Consider the following 15,598-nt stretch of genomic DNA (forward strand, 5'->3'; position numbering starts at 1 on the left):
TAATAAGCAGAATATTAAGAGAAAAGGAATTAACTCAAAAGTTCATCAATAGGGCATTGGTAAAATAAATTATAATAATTAAGAAGAATTTATCAAATAAATATATAATATATCTGTATAAGGAATGCTATATTGCAATAAAAATATTACAGATTTAAACATGCACTTATAGAGTGATATTCAAGATATAAAAAGTTTGAGAAAGTTACAAAATACTGTATTTAGAACTATTCTATTTTTATTTTAAAATATATATATTTTTATATGAATAGAAAAAACTCAGTAGTATATACCAAACTAATAATTGTTTTTTCTGGGTCATTGGTTACTGAGAGCCTTTGATTTATTATACCATGTTTCTGTAATGCTTGAAATACTTTTGCTAATAGATGTAAAGTAAATGAATATAAGACAATGACAGTCACATTTGGCTTTCTCTGCTGCATATAAATTGATATTCTCAAAAATCAAGAATTGATACTCCTTGCACTTCTCTCTTCATCTTCCACCATGGTAGTCCTCATTTCATCAATGAGTGTAGTCAGCTAAAGATTTAAAGAGTAAAGAACAGCTGAATCAGTTTGACTCAGTGGATAGAGCGTCGGCCTGTGGACTGAAAGGTCCCAGGTCCGATTCCAGTCAAGGGCATGTACCTTGGTTGCAGGCACATCCCCAGTGGGGAATGTGCAAGAGGCAGCTGATCGATGATTCTCTCTCATCGATGTTTCTAACTCTCTATCCCTCTCTCTTCCTCTTTGTAAAAAATCAATGAAATATATATTTTTTAAAAAAAGTAAAGAACAGATTATAGATTGCTGTTGAGTGACATGCTTTCAAATATTGCTTTACCATAGTATGTGGATCTTAATTCCACTTTAGTTCTATATGTTTTATTTTATCTACTATTATTATTAGCATAATTTTTCAGTCTAAATATCAGGTTATTCTCTAAAGGTATTCTTTTTTTTTCTATTCTTGCATAGTCCCTGTATTTATATTATGAGAAAAAATTTTAACTTAGAGAAAAAAACTTTTAGATAAAGTTTAAAAATATTTTGCATGTGTTTAAATTTGGCATAAAACTTGATGAAACTCATTTTAATTGGATTTTAATATAGCAAATTACTGAATAAAAACATGTCATTTTAGTATAACAAGTTAATCATGTTAAGAATAAGTTAATGATTTTTATTTTTGTATTTGTTTTTAGCATTCCATATTGGAAGAAGAGACTACTATAGATGAAAAAAATGCCTTTGTTTAGTAAATCACATAAAAATCCAGCAGAAATTGTGAAAATTCTGAAAGACAATTTAACCATTTTGGAAAAACAAGACAAAAAGACAGACAAGGTATGAGCTAAAACAATAATATTATTATTAAAATATATTTATTCCAAGGTCAAAAACCAACATAATAAAAAATATGGTCTGTGATTTACTTAGAATCTCTATAAATTTATTTTAGGTTTTATGCATCTATTCATTGTTGAGTCTATTATCTTGAACTTTTGGCATATCAGAACAACCCTCTAATCAACTAAAACCTTCTTTATTAAATTTTTTTTATTTATTTAGAGAAAAAGTAAAAGAAGAAAGAGAGCAAGATAAACATTGATTTATTTTTCTACTTTTCTAAAAAAATATATTTATATTGATTTCAGAGAGGAAGGGAGAGGGAGAGAGAGAGGGAGAGAAAACATGAATGCTGAGAGAATCATCAATCAGCTGCCTCCTACATACCCCACACTGAGACCGAGTCCACAACCCAGGCATATGCCCTACACCAAACCAAACCCAGATCCCTCAGTCCACAGGTCATCACTTCGTATACTGAGCCAAACCAGCCAGGGCTGTTCTACTTCTCTATGCATTCAATGGTTGATTCTTGTATGTACTCTGACTGGGACTTGAACCTGAAGCCTTGGTGTTTCGGGACAATGTCTAACCAACTAAAATACTTGACCAGGGTGGTCTTGAGCTCTTGATTCAGTATCTGGAGCCTCTGACCAACACTGGATTCCTCTAGACTACATAATTTAAAAATCTAAGTGGTTATCTATCTATCTATCTATCTATCTATCTATCTATCTAAAAGCCTAAACAACTGGCCATCTAGCTAACCGGTAGCTATGATGTGCACTGAACACCAGGGAGTAGATGCTTAATGCAGGAGCGGAAACCACAGGCATGGGAACATGGAACAGACTGATGAATCTCAGAAGGAAGGGGAGAGTGGGGAGAGCAGGAAGAGATTAACCAAAGATCTTATATGCATACTGGAGTTCTGGTGCATGGATTCATGCACCAGTGGAATCCCTCTACCTGGCCTGCACCCTCTTGCAATTTGGGATCCCTTGGGGGATATCAGAGAGCCAGTTTTGACCTGATCCCCACAGGCCAATCTGAGGGACCCCACCAGTGCACAAATCTGTGTACCAGGCCTCTACTACCGATATAAGGGTAAAAGCTTTTATTTAAAGGTCAACTGATAGTTTCTACTGCAGTGCAACCTCATTTTAACATTGTTTTAAAATCCTACCACATAGTGCTTCTGCATTGGAAGGACTTTTTAGTGTTAGTATCTATAAATAAAGTACCCTTGAGTGTAAAATATATTTCTGTCTCAGTGTCTGATACAATCTTGTGTTCTTATAAGGATGTAGAAGAATATTTTTCATCCTACATCTTGTAAGTAATGTAGAAATATATTTTAATCCCAGTGTACTTGTAATATTGAACCAATATTGGTCCAAATAGAAAAAAAAGAAAAGATCTTTTTAAAAGAGTAATTCTAAATGACAAGAAAAACTTTTTTAAAAACTTAAAAAGATACTCTCTTCATTAGTAATCAGAAAAAGTCCAATTAATTGCAGTATATTCATAATGTACATGTTCTACCTTGGCAAAATTGTCTGATGGTGTTAAGTATTGACAAGTATGGAAAGCAATAAGAATTTTGATTCACTATGAGTGATAAAGTATAAATTGGTTTTTGGAAACCAATGCTTATCATAAAAGACATAACAATATTTACTTTTAGGCTGAAAGAGAGCCATTCAGGTAACTTAAATATTGTAAAAGGGGTACTTAAATGTTGTTTCTTGATCTGTGGTATGGTCACACAATTTAAGAAACTTCCAACCTTTAATAAATAAGGATTGCTTCAGTAAGATCATAAAATGTATATGGAAATTATTTCTTTAAATATTGTCACATTACTGACTAGTAACTACTGATAGGTCAAGAGTTAAATTTACAATTAATTACTTTTAAAATAGACTGTGTCTCAGTATGGTTTAAGAGAAAATATTTTTTCAATTATGCTGGCTAAATAGAAACAATAGAGCTCTTTTTTAGGTATAAATTTTAGTAACTTTTTAAAATAAAAAAAACAGTGCTTACTAAAAGATTTTTGTTTATAACTGTACAGTGTTCTTTGATCATAAATAAACAGGGCTTAATAAGTGGTTTCTGTTTGTTTATTTGTTTATAGTCTGAAAATTTTTATTCACTTAAGTCTTAGCATACTTTTTGGTCACTAGGCTTCGGAAGAAGTATCCAAATCACTGCAAGCAATGAAAGAAATTCTGTGTGGTACAAATGACAAGGAACCCCCAACAGAAGCTGTGGCTCAGTTAGCACAAGAACTCTACAATAGTGGGCTGCTGGTGACACTGGTAGCTGACCTACCGCTGATAGACTTTGAGGTAAACTTTCTATAAGAGTATATTGTATCTCTGTTTTTTAATTTTGTTATGTATGAGTATTAATATTTGACTTTAATTTTTTATTACTGTTTATTATTTTTAAAGTTTTTTTCTAAAACTCTAAAATCATTTTTAAAATATATTTTTAAAGTTGATTTCAGAGAGGAAGGGAGAGGGAGAGAGAGAAAGAGAGAGAAACATCAATAATGAGAAAGAATCATTGATCTGCTGCCTCCTGAATGCCCATAACCTGGGCATGTGCTCTGACTGGGAAACAAACTGTGACCTTCTGATTTTCTTTTCTTTTCTTTTTTATATATATTTTATTGATTTTTTTTACAGAGAGGACGGGAGAGGGATAAAGAGCTAGAAAAGTCGATGAGAGAGAAACATGCACCAGCTGCCTCTTGCACACCCACTATCGGGGATGTGCCCGCAACCAAGGTACATGCCCTTGACTAGAATCGAACCTGGGACCTTTCAGTCCACAGACCGACGCTCTACCACTGAGCCAAACCGGTTTTGGCTTCTTGTATTTTCTTAGTTCAGGGAGACATATCCAAAAATATATTTCTAAGAGCGATGTCAAAGAGTAGCATTAGCATATGTTTTCGTTTCGGGTTTTTATGGTTTCAGGTCTTACATTTAATTTTTTCATCCATTTTGATTTTATTCTTATAGATAGTATAAGAAAGTAATCCTGTTTCATTCTTTTACATGCCTGTCCAGTTTTGTAACTTTATTTATTTATTTATTCATTCATTCATTCATTTTTATTGTTGGCAGAATTACAGGTGTCCCTTATTCTCCCCCTTTTCAACATCATTTATTGAAGAGACTGTCTTTATCCTATGTCTTTACTTGCTTTCTTTATCATAGACTAGAGGCCTGGTTGCATGAAATTCATGCACTAAGGGAATTCAGCCCACCCTCTCCAATCTGGGACTCCTTGGAGGATGCCTGACTACCGGTTTAGGCTAGTAGGGATTGGACCTAAACCAGCAGTCAGACATCCCTCTCACAATCCAGGACTGTTGGCTTCTAACCACTCACCTGCCTGCCTGCCTGATTGCCACTAACCACTTCTGCCGGCCAGCCTAGTCACCCCCAACTGCCCTCCCCTGCCAGCCTGGTCACCCCCAACTGCCCTCTCCTGTTGCCCTGGTTGCCCCCAACTGCCCTACCCTGTCGGCCTGGTTGCCCCCAACTGCCCTCCCCTACAGGTCTGGTCACCCACAATTGCCCTCCCCTGCAGGCCTGGTCACCCCCAACTGCCCTCCCCTGCTGGCCCAGTTGCCCCCAAGTGCCCTCCCCTGCTGACCTATTCACTCCCAACTGCCCTACCCTGCAGGCCCAATCGCCCACAACTGGCCTCCCCTGAAGGCCTGATTGCCCACAACTGCCCTCCCCTACCAGCAATCTTGTGGCGGCCATCTTATGATGACATGGGGGTGGTCATCTTGGGATGACGTGGGGGCAGCTATCTTGTGATGGTGCAGGGACTACCTATGTTCCCCCCCCCCCCCCCCCCCAAGATTCCTTTGGCTATTCAGCGTCTGCTTCTGGATATTTTTTTTTAGTATTATTTGTTCTAGTTCTGTGAAAAATACCATTGGTATTTTGATAGGGATTTCATTGAATCTGTAGATTGCTTTGTGTAGTATGGACATTTTAATAATGTTAATTCTTCCTATTCATGAACATGGTATATTCTTTCATTTATTTTTATCTTCTTCAATTTATTTCTGCAGTGTCTTACAGTTTTTTTTTTTTCTGAGAACTGGTCTTTTACCATTTTGGTTGAATTTATTACTACATATTTTATTCTTTTTGATGTAATTGTAAATGGGATTGTTTTTTTAATTTTTCTTTCTCTTATTTTGTTGGTGTATAAAAATGCAATCAAATTCTGAATATTAATTTTGTATCCTGCTACTTTACTGAATTCATTTAATTAGTTCTAATAGGTTTTTTGGTAGGATCTTTAAGGTTTTCTCTATACAATTGTATGTAATCTACAAATAATTACCATTTCACTTCTTCCTTTCATATTTGGGTTTCTTTTATTTAATATACTTGATAATGCTATAATTTAAATAGCATTGTCATCAAATGCCCAGATGATTAATTTGATGATTTTTTAGGATGTGTCTGAAAGGTCAGGAATGGAACTTAGTAGTACTCAGTGCACAGAGATTTGGCCATCATTTGGAAAGGTTGTTCCCTTGCTTCATGGTTGTTGGTGGTTCTGGGTGAATTTCTCCATAATGTTCTAGACTAAGCATCTGGTCCTTCTGTTTCTCTACCTTCTCAGAAGCTTCCCCGCATTATTTGAAGTTATGTTTCAATTTCCTGGAAATCTGTTCATTTCAACTGTTACTAAGGCGTCTGCTTGAATAAGTTCATTACCATTTATTTTCTTTTTTTAAACATTTTTTTATTGATTTCAGAAAGGAAGGGAGAAGAAGGGGGAGATAAAAATATCAGGGATGAGAGAGAATCATTGATTGGATGTCTCCTGCATGCCCCACACTGGAGATTAGCCCACAACCCAGACATGTGCCCTCACAGGAAATCGAACCATGAACTGCAGGTTTATAGGTTGATACTCAACTATTGAGCCGCGCCAGCCGAGCACCATTTATTTTCTGGGTACATGCAGCTCATGACAAACAGAATTTTGTAGTTGGAAGGAGTACATAAATAACCATTCTCCTATTTTTATTTTTTTTTATGATTAAACTGAGATTTGCAAAAGTTAAATTACTTTGCCTCCAGAGCATTCAGCAAATAAATTACAGGGGTAGGATTGGAACTTGTGAACACTGACAGTCTAAAAGTATATTATTTTGTGGTTTTTGTTTGTTTTGTTAATTCTCACCCAAGGATATTTTTCAATAGATTTTTAGAGAGAATGAAAGGGAGGGAGAGAGGAGAAAGAAAAAGAGAATAAGAGAGTGACATCGATGTGAGAGAGCCATATCAATTGGTTGCCTCCCCCCAGCACCCTGACCAAGGCCGAGGATCAAATCTGCAACCGAGCCGAAACCGGTTTGGCTCAGTGGATAGAGCGTCAGCCTGCGGACTGAAAGGTCCCGGGTTCGATTCCAGTCAAGGGCATGTACCTTGGTTGTGGGCACATCCCCAGTGGTGGGTGTGCAGGAGGCGACTGATCCATGTTTCTCTCTCATTGATGTTTCTGTCTATCCCTCTCTCTTTCTCTCTGTAAAAAAAAAATCAATGAAATATATAATTTTTTTAAAAAAAATCTGCAACCTAGGTACATACCCTTGACTGGAAATGGAACCCCCAACACTTTGGTGAGTGGGCAATGCTCTAACCACTGAGGCTACTGGCCAGGACTAAATGTGCCGTGTCCTTTTTTTTTTTTTTTTTTTAAACATTTCTTTTGTTTTTAAACTTATCTTTGTTGTTGAAAGTATTACAGATGTCCCCATTGTGTTGTTGTTGTTGTTTTTCCCATTGGCCCCCTTCTCCTTGGACCCATCGAGACTCTCCCCCTAGGCCTTTAACACACTCATGTCTGTGTCTATGGGCTATGCATATATGCATTTATGTTTCCCATTTAATCTCTCCTCTCTACACTTCCACTCCCACTTTTTCTCTGAAATTCATCAGTCTGTCCCATGGTTTTGTGTCTCCAGATCTATTTTGTTCATCAGTTTATTTTGTCCGTTAGATTCCACATATGAGTGAGATTATGTAATACTTGTATTTCTCTGACTGGCTTATTTCACTTAGCATAATACTCTCCAGGTCCCTCCATGCTGTCTTAAAGGGTAAGAGATCCTTCTTTCTTACTGTGGCATAGTATTCCATATTATAAATGTACTACTGCTTTTTTATCCACTCGTCTACTGATGGGCACTTGGGCTGTTTCCAGGTCTTCGCTATGAACATAGGGGTGCATATATTCTTTTTGATTAGTGTTTTGGGTTTCTTAGGATATATTCCTAGAAATGGGATCAGTGAATCAAATGGCAGTTCCATATTTAATTTTTTTAGGAAACTCCATACTGTTTACCATAGTAGATATACCAGTCTGCATTTCCACCAGTTGTGTACTAGGGTTCCCTTTTCTCTACATCCTTGCCAGCACTTCTCATTTGCTAATGGTAGCCATTCTGATAGATGTGAGATAATACTTCATTGTCGTTTAATTTTCATCTCTCTGATAATTAATGACTTTGAGCACTTTTTCATATGTCTCTTGGCCATCAGTATGTCCACTTTGGAGAAGTGTCTATCTAAAACTACTGGGTATTGCACTGCAAGGCGAAGGGCATGCACTGTACCAGGCCTCAGGCTGGGCACCCACCTCTGGATGCCACCCCAGCAGGTCCCAGAGGAGAATTGGCAGCAGGCACCTCATCCCCCCATGCATCCCAGCCAGTGCCGCATCCTCTGCAGGTGGAGTTATTGCTCTCTCCTCCCCACACACACTCCCTATTGGCACTGCCCAGGCCAGAGGGCAGAGCACAGAGTTTTCTCTGCACTCTGTCCAGGACACTCGCAGGCTTGGGGTTTTTCTATAGGTTTGGAAAGGGGAGTGGAGGGGGGCACAGGGAGGAGACCCTGACAATAAAGAGATTGGATTCCAACTTACTCTGAAAAATAAATAAATAAATAAATAAATAAATAAATAAAACTACTGGGCATTGAACAAAAGAATTAGAGTAGATAGAAACAAGTTGAAGGATATCCTGAATTCATGGATTGGAAGAATTAACATCATTAACATGTCCAAATTACACAAAGCAATCTATAGATTCACTGCAACCCCTATTAAATACCAATTGGCATATTCTAAAGATCTAAAACAAGTCATGCAAAGAAAGGGTCTGAATCCAAGAATACTGTACCCAGCAAGGCTATCAATCAAAATTGAAGGGGAAATCAGGAGCTTCATAGACAAAAAAAGACTAAAGGAATTTATCTCCACCAAACCAACAATGCAAGAAATGCTAAAGGGTCTACTGTAAAAATAAAGAAATAGGAAGCGAAGAAGGAACACAGGGGTATGGAATAAAAATGGCGTCAAATGAGTACCTATCATTAATAACATTAAATGTAAATGGTTTAAATACTCCAATCAAAAGACATAGGGTAACAGATTGGATAAGAAAACAAGACCCATGCATCTGTTGTCTACAAAAAACCGACCTCAGAAAAAGAGATGCACACAGACTGAGGGTGAAGGGATGGAAAAAGGTTTTCCAGGCAACTGGAAATGAAAAGAAAGCTGGGGTAGCAATACTTACATCTGACAAATTAAATCTCAGAGTGAAGGACATAACAAGAGATAATGAAGGCCACTTCATAATACTAAAGGGAGCAATCCAACAAGAAGAAATAACCCTGGTAAATATATATGCACCCAATACGGGAGCACCCAAATACATAAAAAAAAACTGCTGGAGGACATTAAGGGAGAGATTAATAGCAATACAATCGTAGGAGATTTTAATACCCCACTGTCACCCTTGGACAAACCATCTAAACAAAAAATTAGCAAAGAAATATCAATCCTAAATGACTCACTAGACCAGATGGAATTAATTGACATCTTCAGAACATTCCACCCCAAAGCCACAGAATATACATTCTTCTCAAATGCACATGGGACATTCTCAAAGATAGACCACATGTTGGGACATAGGCAAAGTCTCTTCAAATTCAAGAAGATAGAAATCATATCAAGCATCTTCTCAGACCATAATGGCATCAAACTGGAAATTAACTACAATAAAAATAATCCGAAGAAATCAAACACATGGAGACTAAACAGCATGCTATTAAACAAGGACTGGGTTACCAGAGAAATCAAGGAAGAAATTAAAAACATCCTGGAAACAAATGACAATGAAAACACAACAATCCAAAATCTATGGGACACAGCAAAAGCAGTTTTGAGAGGGAAGTTCATATCCTTACAAGCCTATTGCAAAAAACTAGAAAAAAGGGTAATAGATGATCTAACTCTACAACTCAAAGAGTTAGAAAAAGAGCAACAAGAAAAGCCCAGTGTAAGCAGAAGGAAGGAAATAACAAAAATCAGAGCACAGATAAACGACATAGAGACCAAAGAAACAATATATAAGATCAACAAAACCAAGAGCTGGTTCTTTGAAAGGATAAACAAGATAGATGGACCTCTAGCCAGTCTAACCAAGAAACAAAGAGAGAGGACCCAAATAAACAAAATCAGAAATGAAAGAGGTGAAATAACAACAGACCCCACCGAAATACAACGGATTGTTACAAAATACTATGAACAACTCTACTCCAACAAACCGAACAACCAGGAGGAAATGGACATATTCCTAGAAAAATACAAACTTCCAAAACTCAATCAGGAAGAATCTAAAAATCTCAATAAACCAGTGACTTGGGAAGAAATTGAAACAGTCATCAAAAAGCTTCCAGCAAACAAAAGCCCAGGGCCAGATGGCTTCACAAGAGAGTTTTACCAAATATTCAAGGAAGAACTAAAAACTATCCTCCTCAGACTATTCCAAAAAATCCAAGAGAAAGGAACACTTCCAAACTCCTTCTATGAAGCTAGCATCACCCTAATACCAAAACCAGATAAAGACAACTCAATGAAAGAGAATTACAGGCCAATATCCCTCATGAACATAGATGCCAAAATCCTCAACAAAATTCTAGCAAATCGACTCCGGAAGAACATCACAAAGATTATACACCACGACCAAGTAGGATTTATTCCAGGATTGCAAAGATGGTACAATATCCGCAAATCAATAAACGTGATACATCACATAAACAAATTGAAAGGTAAAAATCATATAGTCATATCAATTGATGCAGAAAAAGCATTCAATAAAATCCAACACCCTTTTCTGATAAAAACCCTCAGCAAGGTGGGAGTACAAGGATCATACCTCGACTTGACTTGGCTGCTCCTACGTGAGTAACAGGTCAGGTCCCAGCATGCTGGAATAAATCCTCTTGCTGTTTGCATCAAAAAAAAAAAAAAAGGATCATACCTCATAATAAAGCTATATATGATAAACCCACAGCCAACATTATACTCAATGGGCAAAAACTAAAAGCATTCCCTCTAAGAACAGGAACAAGACAGGGATGCCCACTCTTGCCACTCCTGTTTGACATAGTACTGGAAGTACTAGCCATTGCAATTAGACAAGAGGAGGAAATAAAAGGCATCCAAATTGGAAAAGAAGAAGTAAAGTTATCCTTATTTGCAGATGACATGATATTGTATATAAAAAAACCCAAAAAACTCCATTAAAAAACTAATTGACTTAATAAATGAATTTGGCAATGTAGCAGGATACAAAATTAATGCCAAGAAATCCATGGCATTTCTATACACCAACAGTGAAACTGCAGAAACAGAGACTAAAAAAGCAATTCCATTTACCATCGCACCAAAAAATTAAGATACCTAGGAATAAATTTAACTAAGGAAGTAAAGGACCTATATGTGGAAAACTACACAACACTGAAAAAAGAGATAGAGGAAGATGTAAGGAGATGGAAGAACATACCATGTTCATGGATTGGTAGAATCAACATCATCAAAATGTCCATACTTCCTAAAGCAATCTATAGGTTAATGCACTCCCCATTAAAATACCAACAACATATTTCACTGACCTAGAAAGAACTCTCCAAAAGTTCATTTGGAACAATAAAAGACCCCGAATAGCCACAGCAATCCTGAGAAAGAAGAGTAAAGTAGGAGGAATCTCAATACCAGACTTCAAACTATATTACAAAGCCACTGTTCTCAAAACAGCCTGGTACTGGCACAAGAACAGACATATAGATCAATGGAATCGAATTGAGAACCCAGATATCAACCCAAATCACTATGCTCAATTAATATTTGACAAAGGAGGCAGGAATATACAATGGAGTCAAGACAGTTTCTTCAATAAATGGTGTTGGGAAAATTGGACAGACACATGCAAAAGAATGAAACTAGATCACCAACGTACACCATTCACAAAAATAAACTCAAAATGGATACAGGACTTAAACATCAGACGGGAAACCATAAAAATACTAGAAGCATCCACAGGCAACAAAATCTCAGACATATGCCAAAAGAACTTCTTCACTGATACTACCCCTAGGGCAATGGAAGCTAAAGAGAAAATAAACAAATGGGACAACATCAAAATAAAAAGCTTTTTTACAGCAAAAGAAACCAACAACAAAACAAGAAGAAAGCCCACTGTGTGGGAGAACATATTTGCAAATGATACCACGGATAAAGGTTTAATCTTCAACATCTACAAACAGCTTATACAACTAAATAAAAGGAAGATGAATAATCCAATTAAAAAATGGTCAATGGACCTAAATAGAACATTTTCAAAAGAAGACAGAAGGAAGGCCAAAAGGCACATGAAAACATGCTCAAAGTCACTAATTATCCGACAGATGCAAATCAAAACAACAATGCGGTACCATCTCACACCTGTCAGAATGGCCAACATCAACAAATCAACAAACGACAAGTGTTGGCAAGGTTGCGGAGAAAAAGGAACCCTCGTGCACTGCTGGTGGGAATGCAGACTGGTGCAACCACTGTGGAGAACAGTGTGGAGTTTCCTCAAAAACTGAAAATGGAACTCCCATTTGACCCAGTAATCCCACTTCTAGGAATATATCCCAAGAAACTAGAAACACCAATCAGAAAGGATATTTGCACCCCTATGTTCATAGCAGCACAATCTACAATAGCCAGAATATGGAAACAGCCTAGGTGCCGGTCAGCAGATGATTGGATCCAAAAACTATGGTACATCTACACAATGGAGTACTATGCTGCCATAAAAAAGAAGGAATTCTCATCATTTGCAGCAACCTGGATGGAATTGGAGAACATCATGCTGAGTGAAATAAGCCAATCAATGAAAGAGAAACACCACATGACCTCACTCATTTGTGGATAATAAAGAACATTATAAACTGATGAACCAAAAGATAGATATAGAGACAGTATATCAACAAGCAGACTGTCAAATTACAGCGGGGAGGGGAGGAAGATCTGGGGGAGATAATAGATCAACCAAAGGACTTTTATACATGCATATAAATACAACCAATGGACATAAAACTCTGGGGAGGGAGGGGATGTGTGGGAGGGAGAGAGGGGGGCAAAAAAAAAATCAATAAAATATATTAAAAAAAAAAAAAAAGATCTAAAACAAATACTCTAAAAATTTTTTGGAACCAAAAGAGACCCTGAATAGCTACAGCAATCTTGAAGGGAAGAACAAAGTTGGAGGGAACACAGTACCAGAGATCAAGTTATACTACAAAGCCACTGTAATTGAAACAGCCTGAGACTGGCACAAGAACAGGCATATAGATGAATGGAACAGAAGAGCAACCCTAGAAATAGACCTAAGCTATTATGCTAAATTAATATTTGGCAAAAGAAGCAAGAGCATGCAATAGAGTCAAGATAGTCTCTTCAATAAATGGTGTTGACAAAATTGGACAGATACATGCAAAAAAATGAAACTAGATCAGTAACTTACATGACCACAAGAATAAACTCAAAATGAAAAAAGGCTTAAATGTATGTCATGAAACCATAACTTCTAGAGAAACTGTAGGCAACAAAATCTCAGATATCTTTCGTAGCAATATGTTTGCTGATACATCTCCTAGGGCAAGGAAAGCAGAAGAGAAAATGAACAAATGGGACTACATCAAAATAAAAAGAAACCATCGACACAATAAAAAGGGAGCTCACTGTATGGGAGAACATATTTGTCAATGATACATCTGATAAGGCATTATTATCCAAAATATATAAGGAATTCATGAAACTTAGCAAAAGGAAGATAGAATCCAATTTAAAAATGGGCAGAGAATGATTTCTGAAGTAAATTGCCTTTGGTTTTCTCACTGAAGAAGTGAAAGGAAAACTAATTACAGTGATTAGACCAAGATAAGGTCAGGGCTCTTGGGGAATCATGGAAATACTAGTCACAGGCTCTCAGATTGCTTAATTAAAAGAATATTTTTGGCTGACTGGAGCCAAGGAGGAGGAATGCAGAGCAAGACTGCTCTGGAGGTGTGACACCAGGTGTGCTGAGTGGAACCAACTCTGGTTGAGGACCTCCAAGGCCCAGACTTCAGTTCATTCTACCTTTTAGATACACTCGTCTTTTTCTCTTTTCATCCCGAATCTGTTTCTCTAGCTATGACATTTTTCTACCCAATAACGTATTTTCCTACTTTATCCTCTTGCTGGGCCTGCTCACTTTCGCTCCTATCTTAATCCCCATTTTAAAAAAAAAAGCGATTGTATGTTGAATTTAAGTGAAGTTTTTTTCATTGTGTTTATATACTCTCATGATTCTCTTATTTAATTTAAAATTAGTCATTATGAACATATTTAGAAGCTGTACCTAGTGGGAAAATATCTGATATGATATTAGAATTGTTTAGAGTCCTTGACCTATCATTTGATAGTAACATAAACTTTTTTTTCTGTTGTTAATCCTCACCCAGGGCTATTTTTTCCATTGAGTTTTCTACAGTGAAAGGGAAGAGGAGAGACAGAGAAACATTGATGTGAGAGAGACAGATAGTGTGGTTGCCTCCTGACACGCCCCAACTGGGGCTGGGATCAAGCCTGCAACCAAAGTACGAGGTGTGGACCCTTCAGTCTGCGGGCCGACACTGTAACCACCAAGCCAAACCGGCTAGGGCTAGTTTTTGTTTTTGCTTTTTAAATATGAAATGTTTCATGATTTAGGTGTCACCCTTGGGCAGGTTCTATGTTAATCTTCTTTGTATTATTCCAATTTTAGTACATGTGCTGCTGAAGCAAGTGTGCAGCGAATTGTTTTATTTTATAAAATAGGAATATTATGAACTTTTAAATATTAAAGTAAATAAAACATGCATATATATGTTAAGAAAGAACATTAAATACATATGCAAACTATATACAAATGTAAGCTAGTATACTTTCATTTTCTCTCTCAAACTAAAGTTAAAAAATATAAGCTATCTTATTTTTGTTATAACCCTTTGGTGTTTTTTTGTTTTGATTATTATTTTAGTTTGAGATTTATTTGGCCCAGTTATTACAAATGAGAAAAAGACCCATGTTCTTGGATTACAGTTTATATTTCTATACATCTTTACACATTTCTCTGAGAGTAGCAGTGCATTAGGCTATCATCATCATTAATTAATATGTTAGCTCGAGTTAATTTATGAAATTAGTCCAAACAGCAATTGGATGCTTGGAGGAATATGACCAAGGATGGTTATGTTTTGAAAACTGAGTCAGGATGAAATGTTGTCAGGTTCAGTGTTGTTAGGTTCAGTTCAAAACTTTGAACAGCCACAGAATAGCCTACATTCAAAGTGCTGTCCAATAATTGGAGAGGTAGGTATAAAACTTTGTTCAGCATTGAGTTAGAAAACAAAACACTTAATGCAAGTTTTCCTTATTTTACGTAGTATACTAAAACTAAATCTATAAAGGATGTTTACTTAAACTTATTTGGGCATTAAAACACTTGCCTGAAAATTGACTTCTATGTTATCAAGTGAAAAAAACTTTTACTGACAAAACCGGTTTGGCTCAGTGGATAGAGCGTCGGCCTGCGTACTGAAAGGTCCCAGGTTCGATTCCGGTCAAGGGCATGTACCTTAGTTGTGGGCACATCCCCAGTAGGAGATGTGCAGGAGGCAACTGATCGATGATTCTCTCTCATCGATGTTTCTAACTCTCTATCCCTCTCCCTTCCTCTCTGTAAAAATAAATAAATAAATAAATATTAAAAAAGAAAAACTTTTACTCTCTGAAATTCTTGGGGAAAGAAGTATCTTCTGAATATT

General features: G+C 36.7%; 1 protein-coding gene and 1 non-coding gene across 12 annotated transcripts in view; one reads left to right on the plus strand and one right to left on the minus strand.

Moving 5' to 3' along the window:
• Window positions 1–15,598, plus strand: part of CAB39L (calcium binding protein 39 like) — a 129,279-nt gene that overhangs the window by 63,645 nt on the left and 50,036 nt on the right. For all 11 annotated transcript variants that reach the window (XM_036457691.2, XM_045588657.1, XM_036457693.2 and 8 more), the window contains 2 exons: window positions 1,211–1,352; window positions 3,545–3,709. In XM_036457691.2, the coding sequence (XP_036313584.1) occupies window positions 1,242–1,352; window positions 3,545–3,709 (276 nt within the window). In that variant the 5' untranslated portion in view covers window positions 1,211–1,241. The remainder of the gene's footprint in view (window positions 1–1,210; window positions 1,353–3,544; window positions 3,710–15,598) is intronic.
• Window positions 14,475–14,576, minus strand: LOC118730993. Its single transcript, XR_004991712.1, has one exon. It is a non-coding gene; the product is annotated as a U6 spliceosomal RNA (small nuclear RNA).

This window comes from Pipistrellus kuhlii, unplaced genomic scaffold, assembly GCF_014108245.1.
Source record: "Pipistrellus kuhlii isolate mPipKuh1 unplaced genomic scaffold, mPipKuh1.p scaffold_m20_p_3, whole genome shotgun sequence".
In the NCBI taxonomy this organism is placed as follows: domain Eukaryota; kingdom Metazoa; phylum Chordata; class Mammalia; order Chiroptera; family Vespertilionidae; genus Pipistrellus; species Pipistrellus kuhlii.